Source organism: Lichenostomus cassidix, chromosome 2 (genome assembly GCF_008360975.1).
Source record: "Lichenostomus cassidix isolate B80296 chromosome 2, HeHo_3.0, whole genome shotgun sequence".
NCBI classification, from domain to species: domain Eukaryota; kingdom Metazoa; phylum Chordata; class Aves; order Passeriformes; family Meliphagidae; genus Lichenostomus; species Lichenostomus cassidix.
The window spans coordinates 119547778-119568279 of record NC_139482.1 but is presented as its reverse complement, the minus strand read 5'-3'; the positions used below and the strand labels follow the sequence as shown (position 1 = coordinate 119568279).

The window sequence follows — 20502 nt, the reverse complement described above, 5'->3', positions numbered from 1 at the left end:
TTTGAGCAGCACTTATTTTATTGTAGCACTTATTGCCTTTTAAAGTTGAAAAAAACCTTTTGATATTTGTATGAAAAGTATATAAAATATACTGGAATCTTTATTTCCACACTGTGTGCAGCCTAGGTACTCCTCTGGCTGACACAGTTGCACTCTGGATGTTTTTCTTCATCATGTTATACTGTCTCTTCCTTGCTTTTTCCTTGAGAGTGGTATCTAGGGATTAGGGACCTAAATATCCTGGAAGCATGAGTCCCAGTTGTTCTCAGCCCTCATACTTGATTTCTAAATCCCTACACCTGGAGGTATATGAGAACAACTGACCATCAATTTGACCATCAGGAAAAGGGAGAGGGAGACAAGGGAGACGTCTTTGAAACACTCCTAGTCTGTGTCTGAAGAGTCCAAAGTATGACTAGAATCTCAGGGCAACAGAAAGGGTACAATGTGTTCATTAGTCCCATTAAATGTTCTAAAATTGTCCTAGTGTACACTTGGAATTCTGGAATGCGCTGTTACTTGCTTAGCTGCCTGTTATAATAATCACAGAAGATAAACCCTATAAACTGATAATTTGGAAACTGTGAGAACAATCTGGAACAGGTCTCAAGAGACTGTTGGAGTTTTTAAAAAGAAAATGAATGAGTAGTTTGGTTTGCTGAGTCTGTCAAAATCATGGCTGTAAAGGGTTACTGTTGTCTTCTTCAAAGTAAATCAGAACATAGAGAGAGATACTATAGTGAGGTAGTAATAGCTTAAAACAGAAGACAATGTTGATCAAGAGGAAATTATCATCCCTAGATCATTTAATTTAGAATAAATTAAATAGAATAAATTTAATTTGCAAGCACTCAACTATGAAGGCAGTAAGGTATCAGAGAAACAATAGAGGCAAGAAACTTAACATCTTTTAAGGTAGAATTTATTCACCTGGTGAAGGATATGGCAGGAACACTTGGGCTATCAGGTGACTGAATTTAGTGAAAATCCTTTTTTAACAAACTATTAGTTTTGAAGTTTCCTCACAGAAAATGTCATGGTGATTTAAAGGTTTTTTGAGAAAATTAGTTTTTCCAGCTGAGAAACACTATTCAATATCCAAAAAATTCCAACCATGTCCACAGTAATAGGACAGAGCACTGTAATATCCAGTTATCTGCTGTAACAACAGCCCAGGAACACAACATATTTCATGCTTCAAGCACTGTACAGCAGCACTGGGAAACAATTCCAACTGCACTGGTAAGTTCACAAAGTCTATCAAGACCACTCTTTCTCAGCACCATGTTTTTAAAGCTAATCGTATTGTGCTGTAAAGCTTCAACTAGCACTTAGACTATTTCTGTGTCCATATCTACTTTCTGTTTACTGAGATAGAGACTCCATCTCCAAAGAGACAGATAAATAGAATTATATAGCAATGCTAGACAACTTTTGTAGGGAGAAATGTCCTCGTTGCTTGACTGTTGAGAGGTTAGGAAGTTTCATCTGTCTCCTCAAGTCACTAAGCAATCTGGTCAAAACCAGTGCTGGCATGACTGAGTTGCAATGCTCGGTGGGTTTCAGCAGGCTGGGCAAAGATGAGCTGCAGAATCAAAAGCCTCAGTCATCCTTTTCCAGTGTCAATTTAGAAGACTTTTCTAAATTTCCTTATCTAAAAAAAAATTTAAATAAAACTTTATTTAAATTTAGAATAAGTATTTTAGTCTAAATGTTTTGCTGCTGTCCAGCTTCTATGTTATCAAAATTATAGAAAAGCTTGAAAATGTTACTCTCTGAACCACAATTCAATCCCTTGTTTGAAAACCAGCAAGGCTTGTGGATTCTGAAGGAATATGAAATTGCACAGAAGTTAAATTTGTGATACTACTTGAAGTATGTGAGCTATTTTCCCTAGGCTGCACAATTACGTGTTCTGGTATATGTGCTGAGACAATGTAATTGATAGGTGCTAGTATAAGAAAACATTGTTCTTTATCAAAATGCTGACCACAGTAACTGTTCCAGCTTGAGAACTGTGTAATCTTTCTTTCAGTCTAATGCAAATGGGGCCAAGCAGTCTTCTGAGAATTAGTTTAAATGAACTGAACAACGTTGTGGCACTTTGAAAATAAAGTGCAGAAGACAAAGTAAGATTTATATTTCAAAGAGAAAGCATATGCAATTCTTACGCTGCTCCATATTGCATTCGGAATCGATCACAGTCCACTACTTTTTATGTGGTAATTCTAATTTTTGAAACATTTATTAGTAAAGTGAATTTCATAAGCAGGCAGTTTTCCTCTTCAGCGATGTTTAGATTTTCCATTAAAAGCAATTAGTTCACTGCAATAGGTAAACAAGTACCCTCCAGTGACTACCTGACAAACTGAAACTGCTCTAAGATATTGCATTAGGGGGAAAAAACTTCTTGTATGGAAGGTACATTTGCAGCCAGAATTGAAATGGGGTTAGATTAGAGGTATTAAAAAAAGAGAGCTTCAAGGTTCCCTTGATGAGTACCAACGCTCCTCCCACACTGAGCAATGCATACCTGCCTCTTTTAAATAAGCATGTCTTTACACAAAGTGAACCACCAGATGACACAACTGGTGGCTTCACATGCCACAAGAACTTACTGATATAAGCATCAGATAAGGATCCAAACAGTCATATCTTTGTGTTCTTTATATATGTGTTGCTTCAGAGAGAAATCATCTGCAAACTTCTTGAATGGTAAGCGTAATATAGTTTTCGCTCAGATTTTGTCACTCAAATTTTTGTTGGGCGTATTTTTCTTTTGCTTTTAGGGAGAATTTTTTGTTGAAATACAAGGTAGATTTTTTACGATTCATATTGAAATGCAAATTTGCCATAATTTCATCTAATTGGAAAACTGAATGATATATATTTTAGTTGGTTTTCATAAAACCTATATTTTACAAGCAGGAAAATGCAATATAAAAATAATACATCCTTTCATGTTCAGTATGAATTTACATTTCTTTTTATTGGCAAAAGTTTTTCACAATCTGGTCTTCTTTTTTGGTTTTTTTTGGACATTGTTGATTTTCCCCAGCATATCCATATGAAAAAAATCCCATTCTGAGTATTGTACCTACCTTACTGGTAGATATTAACTTTATTTCCAAGTCATGTTTTTAAAAAAATTAAATATTTAATTAAATTCACTTAGATTAAAATAGTCTATTATTGATGAGAGTCTGGTCATAGTTTCATATCTACTAAATATGAAATAGAAAATATATTTCAAACAAATACCCATATCTACTCCATCTAATGAGCTTACATAACTTAATCTTAGTAAGACACAATGTCTGACTGATTTTGACATAGGCACCATCCTTCAGTTAGGATAGGAATGCCCAGGACTTGTGGAAATCAAGTCAATTGTCAACAAGTCTTAAAGAATAGCTAAAATAAGCAGTAATGTAGTAATTTCATTAAGATATTTTTGCCTTTTTCTTCTTTCCTGAATTATATTTGTTTAAACTGACTAATTTAAAACAAAACTATATCTTTTCACATGTTTTTAGATTCACGTATGTAAGCATTATTTTTGCTTAACTATATACGCAACCATTTTCAAGATAATGTTTTCTTTCATTTTAAAATTATATATATATATATATATATATATCTTATTTGTACTGTATGACATACACTTTAATAAATTTAGTTTTCAGTAAGTCTTTTTTTCCAATCTGATAGAAATATAATTTAATGTACCAAAAGTTATGCTTCATGATTTTGGTGAAATTGCACAGGCAATTCATCAAAAAATAAAAGTGATATAGAAAACTTGCAAAGTAAATTATTAATATTTGAAAGAAGTGAAGACCTGAGGTATAATCTAACAAAGAAAATAGAAACTGCATTCTATTTAAAAAAATATGCATTTTGTTGCAGTGCAGTCTGTGATGATCCATAGAAAGCATTTACTGAAGACATCCAGTGTTGACTTTTTCTGCAAGATAGATTCAATTCATTATTCCCAGTTACTTCCCCAAGAGGTTTAGGTTAATCACTGGAAAAGTAGGATCCATATCTCTCTTTAGATATCAGAATTTATGGAAGTGCTTTCAGAAGATGTCTGTCCCTAAGAAAGTCAGAGAGTTAAGTGAATCCTCTTTGTTTAAAGGAAAGAAACTAGTCAGCAGAAGTTAAGAGGAAGACAGACTTTGGCTGAATAATATGTACAGAAAGAAAGTAATGGCAGGGGAAGAGAAGAAAGAGGACTCAGCAGACTTGAAATATAAAGCCAAGGGATAAGGACAGAAAAGAGAGGAGATAGCAGAAAGGGTACAGATACGGTCAAAAAAAAGAGTTTGAAATGCCAGCATGAAGACATTGGAGATCTTGTGCACTGTTGTTTTACTAATGCTACTTTGCCATGTTTGAGGTTGCCACCCTTCATTTTCTCTAGTTGCAAACTGGGGGAGACATCCATGACATGATGTTATCCATCCATGATATTATCCAACACTGGTTCCCAGCAACTATAATCATGAAAGAGTTTGAGCACTCTGGTTTAGCAGTGAGATGCACCCTACACTCTGAGGAAAATAGTATCAGTATGTCCCCCACTGAAAATCCTGACATGCATTTTTCCCAATGCTACCTACTTTTATGATCCCAAAATCTGGTTCATTTCTCTGTTTATTTGGGTTTCCTGCCCTACTCATGCTCCAAGTTGAGAATTCACTATTTCATACTGATTTCAAGCCATTTCTGGCACAAATCTTCTGGGAAATCATAATTATTTGATATGATTAAGTATGGGTAGATTCATAGTCACTTAGTAATTTGTAGCACATTTTCACTGCTATTTAAATCCTTAATGATCAGTTTTCTTTTGGAAACTTCATATTTAAAAAAAATAAATAAAAACATCTGACAAAATGGGGGAATTCCAAGACAGTGAGCTTAAAATTTACCGCATTTTTTCATTAGGAAATAACATTTGCAAGGAAACATTCAACAGAATTATAGCTAATGCATTTTATATAATTGTGATAAGAAATTATTCCTACTGATTTTGTCTTTCTTTTAACTGCATATAGCAAAGACAAGTACATCTCTATAGAGTGCTATGAATTACTAGGTCATATTCTGTCAGGTTTTTCTTCACAGTCATTTTTAAGAACTTCCACCTTTAAAGACATTTATCAATAACAGCTCAATATCAATAACCAACTACATCTTTGAAAGAACAAATGGCATCAAAGAAGAGAGAGAATAGATGATGTGTGATTAAGATATCTTTGTAAAGGGCAGAGTTGTCTGGATAGGATGTCCATAGGAGAAGAGAATTTCTAAAAAGACAGGCTAATGAAGGAAAAGCACCATTGCAATGAGGATGCCGTGTTCCCTGGCAGGCAGCAAATATACCAAGTGGGGAAAATTGTGTGGATGCGTGTTAGGACAGCAGTGGTGATGTAAAATACACAGCTGCTGAGGAAAGACCAAGAAGCACTAAGAAATAATGTTTCTGAATGTGTAACTGGTCATCAAAAACAGATTGCAGGTGGGATTTAGGCTTCCAAAATCTAGGACTGTCTTGTCCCAAATAAAACCTTGTCCAACCCTTACATGCATATCCTGAGGCACTTATATCTTCAATCAGATCTAGCTGAAGATGTCTCTGCTCATTGCAGAAGGGTTGGTCTAGATGCCTTTAAAGGTCCCTTCCAACACAAATTAATATCTATTTCTAGGTATTTTATTAGCAAGATTCTCCTTTTTTTTTTAGATGTGGTACAGATGGAGGTCTATCTTCACAATATGCAAAACCAAAATAAGTTTGTTCAAAATAAGCAGTGTAAAGCCTATATTCCATGCCTCAGTCTGACTAGACTGAGATATCAGAAAGTTTCTGAAGCCTGATAATTCAGCTTTTCCTAAAATTCATGGTTAGGAAATGCCCAGGCTGGATTTCCCCACTTCATAGGGGGTTTCTGGGTCTGGTCCGTGGTAACTGAATGTGAAACCACAAAACCAGTACTGACAGCAGGAACAAGTTAGTTTTCCAGTGTGGTGGAGAATCAAACATCAGCAGTTTGACCAAGACAGTCTCTGGTTGTACTTTGGCACAATTCCAACAGGAGGAAGAGAGAGCATCACTACCAGAAAGCAAGCTGCCATTTGGTGACCATGATTGCCCTAATTATGAAGTAGAGAGAATGTTTTAATCTCTTTAGTCTGAGGAAGCCATATGATGCCTGCTTTGTAAGAGTCATATAAACAAGCAAATACTTGTTTAAAAGATATTTTGCCAGAGATGGCTCAGCTCCCAGCTTCACATGAGGGTTACTGCCTGAAATGGGTACCTAAGCCACCCCTCTACTCTGTATACACTCCACTCTGAAGCATCCAACCCTCCCAGGGACAAGGAGTTACTTTCACTTTTGCTACCATACCCCTAAACTTTGTCTAGATCCAGAATAAGATTTTTGTCTAGAAGCCAACTTGAAGCCAATAGTTGCTTCATTGCTGGGCTGCACTGGACACCTTAAGAAGTATCCTTCCCAAGAATGTTCTCATGGAGTGACACCTACTTATTACAATAGATATTAACTGTAAAATAAATTTATGCTTACTTTCAAATCATAGATTTACTCTATGGACCACACTTAAATTTCTTCTGGTCCAAAATACCAGGAGTAGTACTCAAAATCTGAATTGTATTATTTCATATAATACTTCATCATTAGAGAAAAAACACACTGCAGTGTAACACAATGAATTATTGCTTTCTACATCCTCTTTTGTTTTTAATTAAGCATGTAACAAACCTGTCAATAACTTAAATCCTTCTGCTGAGCATAGCAGAATTTTCCCTACTACAGCAAAATCTCAACAAAGAATGCAATGAAAAATCCATTAGACATAAGTGTGAAGTGTTAGTCAAGCTGATCTCACTTGTTTGAAAATGACAGTAGCATTTTCTTTCTCCATGATAAGTACAAGCATGTTTCTGAAAATTTATAGGAAACAAGGCATTCTTGCTTATTCACACAGTAACTCAGATTAATTTCTGGATGGCTGTAATCAATATCTAAAGCAGCATCATGACTTCATTTGGCTTACTGAATTGAGCTGACCCACAAAATCCTGACGATCATTTTACACATCATAATTTATATAATACTGGTGCCAAAAAAATCACTCCCAAAGCAAAAAAAAATACAGTACATCCTTTTCATTACTGCCACTTGCTTGAATTTATGGTTCCTGGGTCTGAAAAATTAACAAAATTGCAATACTGTGTTACTCAGGCTCCAGTATTCTAATAGTGCATATTTGCTGTATATACAATTTAATTATTAAACAATCATATTTTTAATGAAATGCTGTGGTATGATTACCCTTAGTGAATTTTGCTTGTACTAATGGATCCACTTCTACCATTAGCAAGATCATGGTTGAAATAAAATGGTATAAATGTATTTTAATCTACTCTTGGGGAAAACAGCTGTCCAAAAGGTTACTCTTCGACTACTTCTGCAAATTAGTTCCTTATGCCAAATCATTATGCAGAAATAAAAGCTGTGGTCAGCCCACTTAAAATTCCATTTGAATCCTACTGGGCATGGAAAACCTTTGTACAATTTTTCATAGTCAGAACATTCTTCTGAACATTCACTGGAAGACTAAAAAGTGACAGTGATTTTAAAAGAAGAGAGCAGAAATATTCATATTCAAAAAAATTACTAAAACCGTGATTGGTTGAGGTTCATGACTTCTGTTGTTTCACAGCATTCCTCTGGCTGCAATTTAAGGGATTTTAAGAAGAAATGGATGATAGCTTTACTAATGCTTACTGGTATTTCAGTGATACTTCTATTTGTAGGTAATGATTCCTGCAGAAAATGGCATTTATTTTCTTTGTATAATATCCAGATGTAGAGTATAATTTCTCATAAAGAGTACTATGAGCAACAAAAAAAGTCAAGGCCAGACAGGGAATTCAAAGAGATCTCACCATAGGAAGGTGAACATTCTCACCAACTGGGACTGCCAACTAATCAGGGCACCATGAAAAGTGATGGGAAATACAGAGAGCTCCTCCAGTGCCTTAATCCCAAGTCATGTAAATAGAATCTCTGCAGACACTAATGGCTAGCTTTCTGGAGTATAGCTCTCTTGCTGTAGTATAAATGACCCTGTTCCTTTTGGTCACAATTAATGACGATGTAACAACAAAATTGTACCTTAATGCACTGCTGTTGAACATTTGCAATACCTGTGGCTACAGCAGCATGTGAGGTGAAGAAATTTTTTGTCCCATTTTTTAATGTTTCCAGATAATTACCAGGAAGGAAGGTTTATACCACAAGCACTTAAACCCACCCATTTAGTCTTTGAACTATTTAGCTTCATGGTCTTAAGACTGCTTAGTTAAAGATGTGTAAATTCAGCAATTTACTATAAATGATCCTGGAGTTACAGGCTCAAAATAGCAGGATCAAAATAACAAACAGAGGATTTGTAGAGAGAAGTCAGGTGTTACACAGGCCAGTGAAACTCTCTGAAGGAATCAGCAAGCATAAGATGTGCAAATGATGCCAGTGATGAGTGTATTTGGGAAAGTTCTTCAAAAGGGTCCCTCCTTTCATTCTTTGAATGAACCTAAACTTCATAGGACAGGCAAGAAAGATTTCCTGAATTTGTTTAAGGGCTCAAAAATATAGACTAGGAATACAGCTTTACAAAGCAAGGAAGTTCCTTGGGACCCCTTAAAGTCAGTGATGATAAAATGCTGCAAAAACTTTCTGGTGACCTGGAAGGCACTGTTGAATTTTCAGAATGACTGAAAACACAGATGATTGTGGGAGATCCCAAAATATTGGGATATTGGGGCACAGTAATGAAATGTCAGATGAAATTCAATGTTCATAAATTCTAGGTGAGTACCCAGAACACTAACTAGCTTCATATGACTGTGTACCTGAATGCTGTTTACTGATACTATCACCAGTTGGAAAGGGATTATATTGGAGCAGCAAATTTCTGTGGGAACTTAGCTGAGTGGCATTCAAAAAACCCCAAATACATTTGTGAACATTTATGAGAGGAATGAAGAAAAAATTGAACAAGCAATGAATACTATTGCTTAAATATACCGTGACCATGTAAGTCTTCCCATTCTGTTTCTAAAGGGGCATGGGAAAGATTTAGAGTAGCAGGATGTGGCTATGCAGAGATAAAAAGTGGCATCCGTAAGAAGGAAAACCGCATGAACAAAGCCCCACCAATGAGCAAAGTGCTGGAAGAGCTTTGTGAAATAATGAGCACTAACAGGCATGAAAAAAATGGGGAAGAATTCTTCATTTTTCAAAATAAAAACACTGGGGAGCACTAAGTGAAGCCAGTGGTAAAAAAAAACATTTTCTCTCAAATATATAATGAAATTATGGCACTTAGTGGCACAGGATGTTGTAGCAAAGACAGTATAAAAAGAATTAAAAACGGGAATGAGCGAAATATTCTTGTTGATGGCTATTAAATAGGCTGTATGGGGTGTGACACTTGGTTTTGGCAGTCCTTAAGCTGCCGCTTGCCATAACCCATGAACACTCAGGCAAAAAATCACCTCCTGTGACTCCTACAGCTTTTCCTAAGCCTCTGTCCCGTCCACTACCTGACCTTCGGTAGGGCTGCTCCTCTCAATTTAAGAAAATTGATAGTTTCCCCAATCACACGTTTCCATAAAGACTGGCTCAGTTACAGGCACTTTAGGATTAACCCTTTGAAACACCCCATGCTACTTCTTTCTGTACTCTTCCTCCAGCTTTCCTACACCTCCCCAGACTGTCTGGTCAAACAAATTCTGCAAGAAAATGTTACGGCTACGAAGAGAAGCTGACAGTAGAAAACTCGAGCCCGTGTTCCAGAGGCGGGAGGGCAGGGTAGGGTTAGGCAGCAGCAGTTCAGGCTGTGTCCCTGCCGGGCACAGGCGCTCCGCTCCTGCCGGCTCAGCCGCAGCCCGCACCTGCCCGCGCTGGGAGCCACCGCCCCGCGGGATGCCCGCCCCGCCGGGATCGCCCCCGCCTGCTTTCCCCGCTTTCCCCGCTTTCCCCGCCTCCCCCGCGGGGCCAGGGCCGTCACTCGGTGTGTCGCCTCGCAGGTCGGCGGAGCGGCCGGGGCGGGCGCTGCTCGGAGCCGGGCGGGCGGGCGGCATGAAGCGCTCTCTGCTGCGGCTCTGCCGGGCGCGGGAGAAGGCGGCCGCGTCCACCTCCTACCAGGGCGTCGTGTGCGAGGCCGATGCCGCCTCCGTGGCCTCGCAGGATGTCTTCAAGGTGAGTACGAGCCCGGGGAGGTGGAGGGGGAGGCGGGCGAGCGGCTGGAGGGTCTCTGGAGGCAGCCGTGCGGAGAGCCGTGCGGAGCCGTCCCGGCGATCCGCTCCTCTCAGTGGAGAAATCAAAGTCTGTGCGGGATGGGAGACAGGCTGGGAGCTGCCCTGCCCGTGGGGTGCGAAGGCACAGGACACTGATGCTGTGTGGCCCAGGGTGAGCGGGCAGGCAGAGGAGCAGGTGAAGGAGGATGTGGGTGGGTGGCAGGCTGCTGACACACAACTCTCATTCCCCTGGGGCACAGAAAGAGACCCCCTCCTGGAGGGAAGTCCAGAGGTCATGAGGGAAGAGAATAGGTCTTCTAGTAAAAATGACACGAAAGAAAATTTAGAACTGTTACAAATGGAGAGGGAACCAGGAGTGCAAACTACAAAAGTGAGACTGCAGCCAGGAAGAACATAGTATCTTCCCATTTTTAATAGAGAAGAGGATGAGAACTCATGTATTTGTATTGCTGCTAGGCAATACAAACACAAAAGGCAAAGAGGCCTTTTTTAAGGGCAAGAATAATCAAGCAAAGGAAGAGATTGCTTAACAGGATGGAAGACTTGGATAACTTTGGAGATTTTTAACAGCAGGCTAAACAAATTTGACAAAGTTTGTAGATGGGTTTAAATACCTCTTCAGGTCATTTCCATCCACATATTTTTTTCTGTGCACTAGCTGTAGACCTGAGTAACACCTCTTCAGCATAACGGGGCTCGTCACTCTGGTGGGTGATCTGTCACTTCAGAGCTGTTCAGGCAAAGGACAAAGGAGCTGCTGTTGTTTAAAATAACTTGCTTAGCTGTTTTTAACCAACCCAAGTACTGAGGACACCTAACTACTTTCTTCCTTATTTTGTTCGTGAAATATTGCAGTATTGGCTGCTAAATCTTACTTTTGTCAATAGAAGTTATCATCATGCCACATTTTGTCTTACGTTGAGAAGTAAATCCAATGTTAAAAGTGGCAAAATGTGGTCTAAATTGATAGAAATAATAAAGGTAGACTATTAGAAGGAATAGAAAATACGGGGCTCTGTAATAAGGTTTTCTTAAATAGCTTTTTGGCATGTTTAAAATGTATAGATATTTGTGTGTGTAATTGAGCTATTATTTTTGTGACAGTTGATTCATCTAAAATACCCTTTCCACAATTATATCACATTTTCAATTAGCTTTCTCTGATTGCCCTTTTGAAGCAGACACTAGACCTGTATTTGGCCTCAGTCTTCTAAATGTTTAAACACATTTGTAACATTATTGACATGAGTAACCTCACTGAGGTCAGTGGGCCCATTAAGCTGAATGAAGCTAAACACGTGCTCAAGCACATGAATGGGCTGCCCAGTAATGTATATTTGCTTAAGGACAGCAAAAATTGCTGAATCTTTGTGACTCAGAGGATCCTAGATAGAAAAGTTTTCCTTCTCTTTTGCAGATGAGAAAGGAGTGATTTTTAAGGAATTTCCTTTTTCTGTTCTTTGCTTGCTTACATATCTTTTGAAAGTTTGCATTACTTAAAATAGGCATTTTTCTCCTTTTTTCCACCCAATGTAGTTGAACTTTTTTCTTTTTTTTCTCTCTTAATTTTTAATATCTGTTTCTTAAATTCCTGCCCATTCCACTGCAATAATTTTTTTCTCTCACTTTTCTTCATGTAGAAATATGGGGTTTGAATCACTGTAACAGAAATATTTGGGGAACATCCTAAAATAAGAATCAGCAGAGTTTCCATAGTGGGCTTTGGTGATAAAGCATCGTACCTGGAATATATCAAGCTGTCAGTGGGCTCACTGGGGAGATACTGGGTTGTTTCAGGCTAAGATAATAGCCTGGTGTTCTAAGCATGCTGCTGAAATTAAAAAATGTATTGGTTGCTCTAACATAAAGAACATCACAGAAGCCCAATGGCTGAACTTGAAAGCCAAGGACGTAGTATCAGTCTCTGCAGAAACATCTGAAAAAAGGAATTTTTCAAGATTATTAATTTTCCTCTCTGTTGAATTTGTTTGACGTAGCTACTGCAGGAAAGATTATAAAAACATAAGTGATGAATTTGCATGTTTGAGATTTTCCATTGTGGAGAAAGATCTTGAGCTCACCACAGAAGAGAAAACAATGTATTCAAGATGATTTCCAGTTTTGTTAATTTTGCACTGTTTCTCATCTGGCTCTTATATTGCAGTCAGTTAAACCAATCAGAGTTTCACTGCTGACTCAATCTAATCAGGATTTCTGGACTTCTGTATGAAACCAAAAAACTGGGAGGGAGTTATTAAGTGGTAACATGCCCACAAAATCACTTTATAGCATTGCTAACATCCTGCCTTTTAGGAGAATGAGACAATGAGAATGTTTTTATCCAAACCAGGTTATTTCAGATGGAAGTGCTTGTAGGCTACGAAGCTTCATTAAGAAGAATCGTTCTGGGCTTACAAAAGTGGATGAATTAAATGCCACCCCACTGCATCACGCTGCGGAAGGAGGACAAATAGAACTCATGCAGCTGATCATAGACGATTCTTCCTGTGAAGGTAATATGCATTTTATGAACTACTTTATTTAGCAGAAAAAAAAAAAGTTCCATAATCAAGGTGTCCATAACCCAACTGAAACAGGACTGATATGTGTTATCTCCATTTATAAACTCAAATATAATTCAAACTGTCTGCCAGAGTTTGCACTCTTGGGTGCAGTTTGGGTCACCCTTGTTATGTAGGACTGTTTTCTCTTTAATGCAGTGAATCAATATGTCTTTTTTTTGTTTTGTTTTTGACACTCAGATATATAGTCTTCAGATATGAAAAAGAAAACTGCAATGACTGTACAGAAGACTTGACTTTCTGTATTCCTTATTTATGTTATGTGCCTGTTATATAATAAGCATTGTGAACTACATTGGATTCCACTGATAGATTGTAGGCTACTGAGAAAACCTACAATGGCTCTGAAAAGCTCATTTGCCCCCCTATTAATGACCAATCTAATTTTAGATTATTCTGGCTGAAATATGTTTTTTTATTTTCAGTCTGTCATTTTTGACTTAATTTTTTAGGAAATTTTTTGAAGTTTATCTTTGATTTTCAAGCTCAAAATATATATGTAGAACAGACCATTTCAATAACTGGTGTGAATTTACTTTTTTGCTCTTAAATGAAACAGAGTAGATATAGTCTTTAATTTTCTTACAGTTTACAAGCACCCCTTCGTTACCTCTTAGTTCAGTTATTCACACTCATTTATTCTCTGTAGTCTCTAAAGTAATAGCTGCAAAGTGAAATAAAATAGGAAAAAGAAGAGTCAGGGAGAGAGGGAAGTCAAGTAACTCTCGGGGTGAGAAAAAAAAAGACGTATAACAACCGGCAAGAAATAGACAGGTGTTACAACTCTCCCATCACTGAAGACACCTTTTTTTTGCAGTGCAATCAGAACATTTGATGGTTTTGCTTTGGTTTTTGTTTTGTTTCATTTTCTCTCCTTTGACCTAGTATTAAATGTGATGGATTCTTCTGGAAATACCCCACTGCACTGGGCCACAAAGAAAAACCAGGTTGAAAGTGTTCGTTTGCTTCTCAGCAGAGGAGCCAACCCAAACATTCTCAACTCCAACATGATGGCACCTTTGCACATGGCTGTTCAGTCCCTGCACAATGAAATTGTGAAGGTAAGTCTAAAGTCCACGTGAACATACACTTGATAAGTAGCTCAGCAGCAGCTGTGTGCAGAACACCAAGGGCTTGTTGATATATCCCGTATCTCCTCATGTGTTTTCTTTAGCCAGCAGGATGTGTAACATGATGCCTATAGAAATGTTAGCATTCTCTTAGCACTGCCAGTAAAAAGTAACTTACTGATTTATAGAAATACTGGCATTTGTGCTATGATAGGAGTCATTATGCTTAACAGAAAATACTTTTCAAGTTTCCAAACACAAGGAACTTTCTTTAAAAGGGTTCTTTTTAGCACTGAAACTTCATTTAGGCATGTGTTATTTCAAATTACAATGCTCTGATATTTTATCTCCAAATGTATAGGATGTCATAGAAATATCAACGCTTTCTTGAAACTAGTGTATTTTAAAAATAAAAAACAGATTAAAACTAATCAGAAAGCACAGTTCTTAAAACCAAAATTCTAATAATCAATTGAATAGTAGCAGCATTAAATCTGCAATTAAAATCACCAAAACATATTGTGAAGAAATTACTAAGGTGTCCACATTGAACCTTGTAAAATAGCAACAGCATTGAGATTTTAAGCAGCATAATTTTTTAACCATTTGTCTAAGTGCAATGAAAATATTTTCACTTCACATGCAGCATAGGGATAGAATTTTAGAATTTGTAAAGTTCTTAAATTTTTTAGATTAATTCAACCTTAAAATTGCAACACTTGCTTTTCTCTTTAAATTTGTCTCTTTTTCTAGTTCATCCAAACAATAGAAAGAAACACATTATCTGTATTAGAAATGTTTTAGTGACCTCAAATCTTTTACAAAATCTGTATTTAATATGAATTAAGAACAATGAAATCTGAAATCAATGATATTTCTACAAGGGGCTTTGTATCAGCTTCTGTGCTTCAGTTCTTGACTAAATCTGTCCTCTTTTTTTTTCCCCACTCTGTTGTTTATTCAAGCTAATTCTCCCTTCATTTTTATTGCCAAGTTGCCTGAGAGTGATTAAAATGTACCAGTTCCTCTAGTACAGAAAAAATAAATAGCTGGAATTACTGAAAGACGATTGAATAAATATGTAGCTGGGGGAATAAATATGCAATGTGATATGGTCGTTGTCATTTCCATATCCTTTGCTTCTCAAAAAATGCTGGAAGCAGTCATAGAGATACTTGATACTGGTAGTTCAGGGTCAGCTGTTAACATAGAGACTGGAGCAGGATTGCAGGATGGAAGGTCCCAGTTTTCATCAAGCCCGTCTCCCACTTACTGTCCAATTGAGCAGATTCCTAACTGAGCAGATTCGGCAACATTGCCACTGCCAGGGAATTTTCTGTTGAAAACTTCAGTTGAAAATCCTTATCTGCAATGTGCCACAAGAAATACTTTCTCCCATTAATAAGAAATTTTAAAATCAGACTTTAAACTACTTTGCAGCTACGCACAGAGTTTAACTTAGTTTACCTGGCTGTCTGCTGGAAAGAATTGTACTTCATATCTGTTCATATCTGCATTTTCCACCAGCACATTTTTGCATTCTCCTGTATTTTGTCCATCCTCTGCCTATGCACTGCAGGCTTTTGGCATGCAAAATGAGTAAGCTGCAAGGGTTCTATGGGTTGTAAACAACAAAAATAATGGAATAGACTTTTGCTATGTTTGGCACATGATTGACTGAATGTTTCCTTAAACATGTAGATTTTAGTCCAACACAGCAGTACGGATGTTAACTTGGAAGGTGAAGCAGGGAATACACCTATAATTGTGGCATGTTACAAGGACAATCCTGAAGCACTGACACTCCTGGTAGGTATAAATATCCATCATCTCTTGAGGTGATTCTCTGCCTTGATGCAGTGTAACTCTGTTTCTGTGCTCTGTCTTTGCTCAATGCAGGAAGGTTAATCATAGACCTAGTGTTCAAGTTGCTTTGCATGGATTATTAAGAAACTTTAATCTTTTAAGAGGGTATATTTATATCTATCTGAGTGGCAAACTTAAGGAAAAAATTTATTCTGAAGGTCATGAGAAGACAGAATGAAGCACATGCATTATATGGCTATAAGATGCAAAAGATACTTGTATATAAACTTCATAATACATATGCAACATTAAAAAAAGGAGACAGCTACCCAGTATCTGTAAAAGTATGCTCATTTGTCAGATTTTTATGTATGTCATTAAGCTGTATTGAGACATTATTTTTCAGATTGAAAATGGAGGGAAAATATGTAAACCAAACAAAACAGGATGTATGCCTATCCATGCAGCAGCATTTTCAGGTGCAAAAACATGTATGGAAATTCTTTTGAAAAAAGGTAAATACAATGTTCGCAAGCAGTGAGTACCAATTTTCTGCTTTAGTTCTCTAATACCTGTGAAAACAAGCAATTGTAGTTGCGTTTGAACTTACAAGAAGTTATTGAACTTCCTCAGTTTATGCTGATGACTTTTGTATAATTGCAGCAGCAAACTAGCTGCTTCCTTAAATGTATGTTCATCCATTGTTTAATGATAGATGTGACAGGTTCATATTTTGAGAGGAGAGAATATTATTCTACATTTAATATGCTTCTTTTGAAAGCCTTTATATTTTGTGTTATCTCATTCTCACTTTTAAAATATCCGTTTATTTTCATCTCTCAGGTGAAGAATTGGGTCACTCTGCTAAAACCCATATCAATTTTACCAATAATGGAAAGTGCAGTCCACTTCATTTGGCAGTTCAAAGTGGGGACCTCGAAATGATTAAAATGTGCATTGAATTTGGAGCCCAAATTGATCTAAAACAGGTAAAACTCAGTGCGGAGCGAAATGTAATTTTGGTAAAACCTAGGTATCTGTAAATCTCTGAGTGGTATGAAAAAAAGGTGAGCAGATAATCATTGCTCATTGTCTCTTCCAATGCAAAGCAGAGTGAGCAGCAAATGAAAGCAAGTCTCCGGTTCAAATCTGGCAATATGTGAAGTTTTTTTACACAAGTTACATAGGGTCATCCCTTCTCTGAAGTGGCATCTTCAGTCTGACCCGTTCTGATCATTCTTGTTCATGCTCAGCCTTACCTTGGCTTTTACAGTATCTTTGTAAGCAAACACAAATGATACTACTGCTGTTACCCTGGTGTAGCAATGCAGGTGTAAGGGTCTGTGCCCAGCTTCATTCATGAATAAACAATTTTAAAAATATCCACCATTAATCAAAATGTTTGCAAGGATGGAATCAACACATAAGAGCAAAGCTAAGGAGAGTTTTGACTTCTTTTACTGATTTGATTCTTTGAACACAGCTTTTGAATGAGGTGATTCTACTTCTGAATTTCTAATGGGCAAGACTGTTTGGAGAATGCTTCTGACACTGTGGAAAAGCCCATTCCAATGTATTCACTGAAAGATTCCTGCTCTAAAAATGAGAAAGTCAAGACCTTCAGGTGTATATCAAAGCTGGGTTGTCCCATCTAGTTAAATGAAATCCGGTTTTTACAAATATTGTTCTAATCATCTATATATTGCTTAATTTTTTTATGACTGTCTAGTTTATAATAGTTTTATACCATATTAGATAACTTCTAAGGAAGATGCCATTTAAGGAAGTAAATGACATTTTAAAATTATAAATTGTCTGTATTACATAAGCCCATTTGTTTGCTTATTTGTTTTTACTGGCCTAGATATGGTTTTCTGTAGCTTTCATTTGCTTCATCTCTTGCATTAAAAGGCATTGCATCTTTTAATTTTCTAATTAAACTACAAAAGATTGTTAAGAGTATAATTATCTCATATCTTAGGGACTTGGTATAGAATGACAAGAAGCTTTGTAGTAATTCTTTAAAACTATCTCTAGTCTTTTATGGTTTTGACAATGTCTTTAGAATTCTACTACTTCAGTTATAGATTGAAGCTTCATTACTTGCATAGAAATTTAGGCATTTAGGAATTATGAATCTTGGGCTAGTTCTCTAGTGTGTTTAATAGATTGGAAGCTAGGTTTCTGCAATTTAAATATTTATATTTTTTCTTATTTTCCCATTTATAGAATGAAAAATGCACAGCACTTCATTTTGCCGCCACTCAAGGAGCAACTGAGATTGTAAAGCTAATGATGTCCTCCTATGCTGGTGAGGAATCCATTATTGATGCTGTGGATGGGAATAAGGAAACATTGCTTCACAGGTAGGAAGCTGCTGTGCCAGACTTCACTACAAATTGTGAGCAGTGATATTCTTAGCTATTCCTCAGATTTGGAACACCCTTCTATATGATTTGGAACTTCTCCATGGTATGGGAGGTGGTTTTACTGCAGTATGAAAGAACAAAAATTTTGGTCAGAGTGTTAAATATTTTGGTGCTGATACCAAAATCAAAATAGTTCCAGCTACCTTGGAACCACGTCAAGGAATGGTCACTAACAGTTTGCATTGAAAATGACACCACTAAAATAGTAGGTGAATAACTTTATGGAACTGTTAACACCTGATGATGATGTGGAAGAAATGTGCTCTTATCTAATGGTTTGACACTCTCCAGAAAATGAGTGGAAAATAATGTAAACTGTTTAAAAGAATATTTTCTTTTATTTTTAAAGAACCCTTATCTCATACCTGATCTGCTACAAGGAGATGTTTGTACACTTCCCTGTGACTTCAAAGTTGCAGATGGTGTTTTTGTATGCAACTATCCTCAGGCATTCTAGTCTTTCACACTCCACTGAAAACCAGAGCACTAGACTGTGGAGAAGCTTCCTCAGTCTTTTGTAGCAGAAAGGTGTTTAGTAAAACATGCTGGCTCCCAACTCTATGGAATATAATATATTTCCCCATGTACATATTTTTTTCAAGAAAGACAGGTTTCACTGCATTTAATGATAATTATGTGACAGAATTACTCTACAAGAACTTTTGCAGTATGAATTAACTGGTAGAATGTCAGAAGCAGTGGAGATGATTGTTCTTTGGACACAGTGGAAAGTGGAATGATTCAAAGATAACTGAAGACATTAAAAGAGTGTGTTGTAAAGCTAAGATAATGTTTGGGTACAGTTGGAAATGTTACCATGGAAGAACATGATTGAAGACAAAGTGATGACAGAATGGCAAAATAAATTATTCAGTCACATGTACTGCTTAATAGATAACTGGCTGCCTTATCCATGAAAATTATTGTCCTTGAAAAAAGCTTGGTAAAAAGGACAGCAATATTTTAGTCCCTGTGTCTGTGAAACAGGAAAAAATTACATTATCAAGAATCATCACAAAGGTAGAAAGTCACCCAAATATCTCAGAATTTAAATAAACTGAATAAGAACATTAACTTGTTGAGAAGCAAGGTAGTAGTAAAGCACAGGTAGGACTTGATCCTTTCGTGTTCCTACTGTTGTTTCCATCTAAATATTTCATAAAATGACTTTGCTTTCTCTCCAGTCACCCTGGAATTTATTTGAGTGTTGGTGAAGCATTCAGTGTTAATGTGTGGCTGGAAGGGTCTGCTATAGATAATGGAGGCATCTCTACATATTTGGAACCATGACTTGATTTTTAAAATCCGTCTTTTGAGTAATCAGTTCTAACTATAGTACACCCAATGTTATTATTACCTCTTATAATGCTAAGGCAACTGTTATCATTTGAGATACAGTACAACCTTGGAACTGTCCTGCCTTGCTTATTGAGTCAAAGTATTTCACAGACTTGTGAAAACATTTTATCTGTGTTTATTTACTGTGCTGTACTTTCATGCTTTGACCATTTTTGTCATGTAATTTATAATTCAATGTCTTACTCTAGAATAAAACCTGAGATGTTTCCAAGTGTATAGGCAGCTTTAAAATATTTTTGGTAAATGACTACAACTTTTTATCTGTGTATTTTATTAATGCTACTGACTATACTCCAAATGCCCATTTATAGCAATTAGTTTGTTCATATTTTTTCAAGTAGAACTTGCCTGCCACTGTCAGAATCTATATTTAGCCATTGCCATTTTAACCTCATACTAGCATTATTGCACAAAATACAACCAAATTATTTTTGAATAATGAAATGAATTTGAGACTCCAGGCATACTTGGAACAAACTGCATCTGAAATTTATGGAGTTCTGTATTGAACTTGTGTGGTACACTGAAAGATCTGACATATGAAATCAGTGGTTCTCTTGAAAATCGGTGGTAAAATGCCTGCTTACCTCCCAATGAGGTCTTTTATTCCTACAGTGAGTTTCCAGTATGTTGACTGAACTTAGTTTGAAAAGAGAACTCCATGAGAAAAATAAAAGTAATCTATTAAATTTAATTATGTAATAAGGATATATCTCTGTCTCTTTATTTTAAAATTGATTTATTTGAAAATATTAGAAAATGCAGCAAATGGAGAAGAATGCTACCCTTTGTCTTGAAACTTTTTCCTTTCTAATGTTACTGTATTTTTGCATTTTTCTCCACAGAACAGCCCTGTTTGATCATTATGAACTGGCGGAGTATTTGATTTCAATGGT

General features: G+C 36.7%; 1 protein-coding gene across 1 annotated transcript in view; it reads left to right on the top strand.

Moving 5' to 3' along the window:
• Positions 1-10114: 10114 nt before the first annotated feature.
• The window catches only part of TRPA1 (transient receptor potential cation channel subfamily A member 1), a 31051-nt gene continuing 20663 nt past the window's right edge, over positions 10115-20502 (top strand). Inside the window, exons 1-8 of the mRNA XM_085053031.1 lie at positions 10115-10301; positions 12711-12873; positions 13828-14003; positions 15714-15821; positions 16225-16333; positions 16662-16807; positions 18048-18184; positions 20452-20500. Coding sequence (XP_084909157.1) covers positions 10182-10301; positions 12711-12873; positions 13828-14003; positions 15714-15821; positions 16225-16333; positions 16662-16807; positions 18048-18184; positions 20452-20500 — 1008 coding nt within the window. The 5' untranslated portion in view covers positions 10115-10181. The remainder of the gene's footprint in view (positions 10302-12710; positions 12874-13827; positions 14004-15713; positions 15822-16224; positions 16334-16661; positions 16808-18047; positions 18185-20451; positions 20501-20502) is intronic.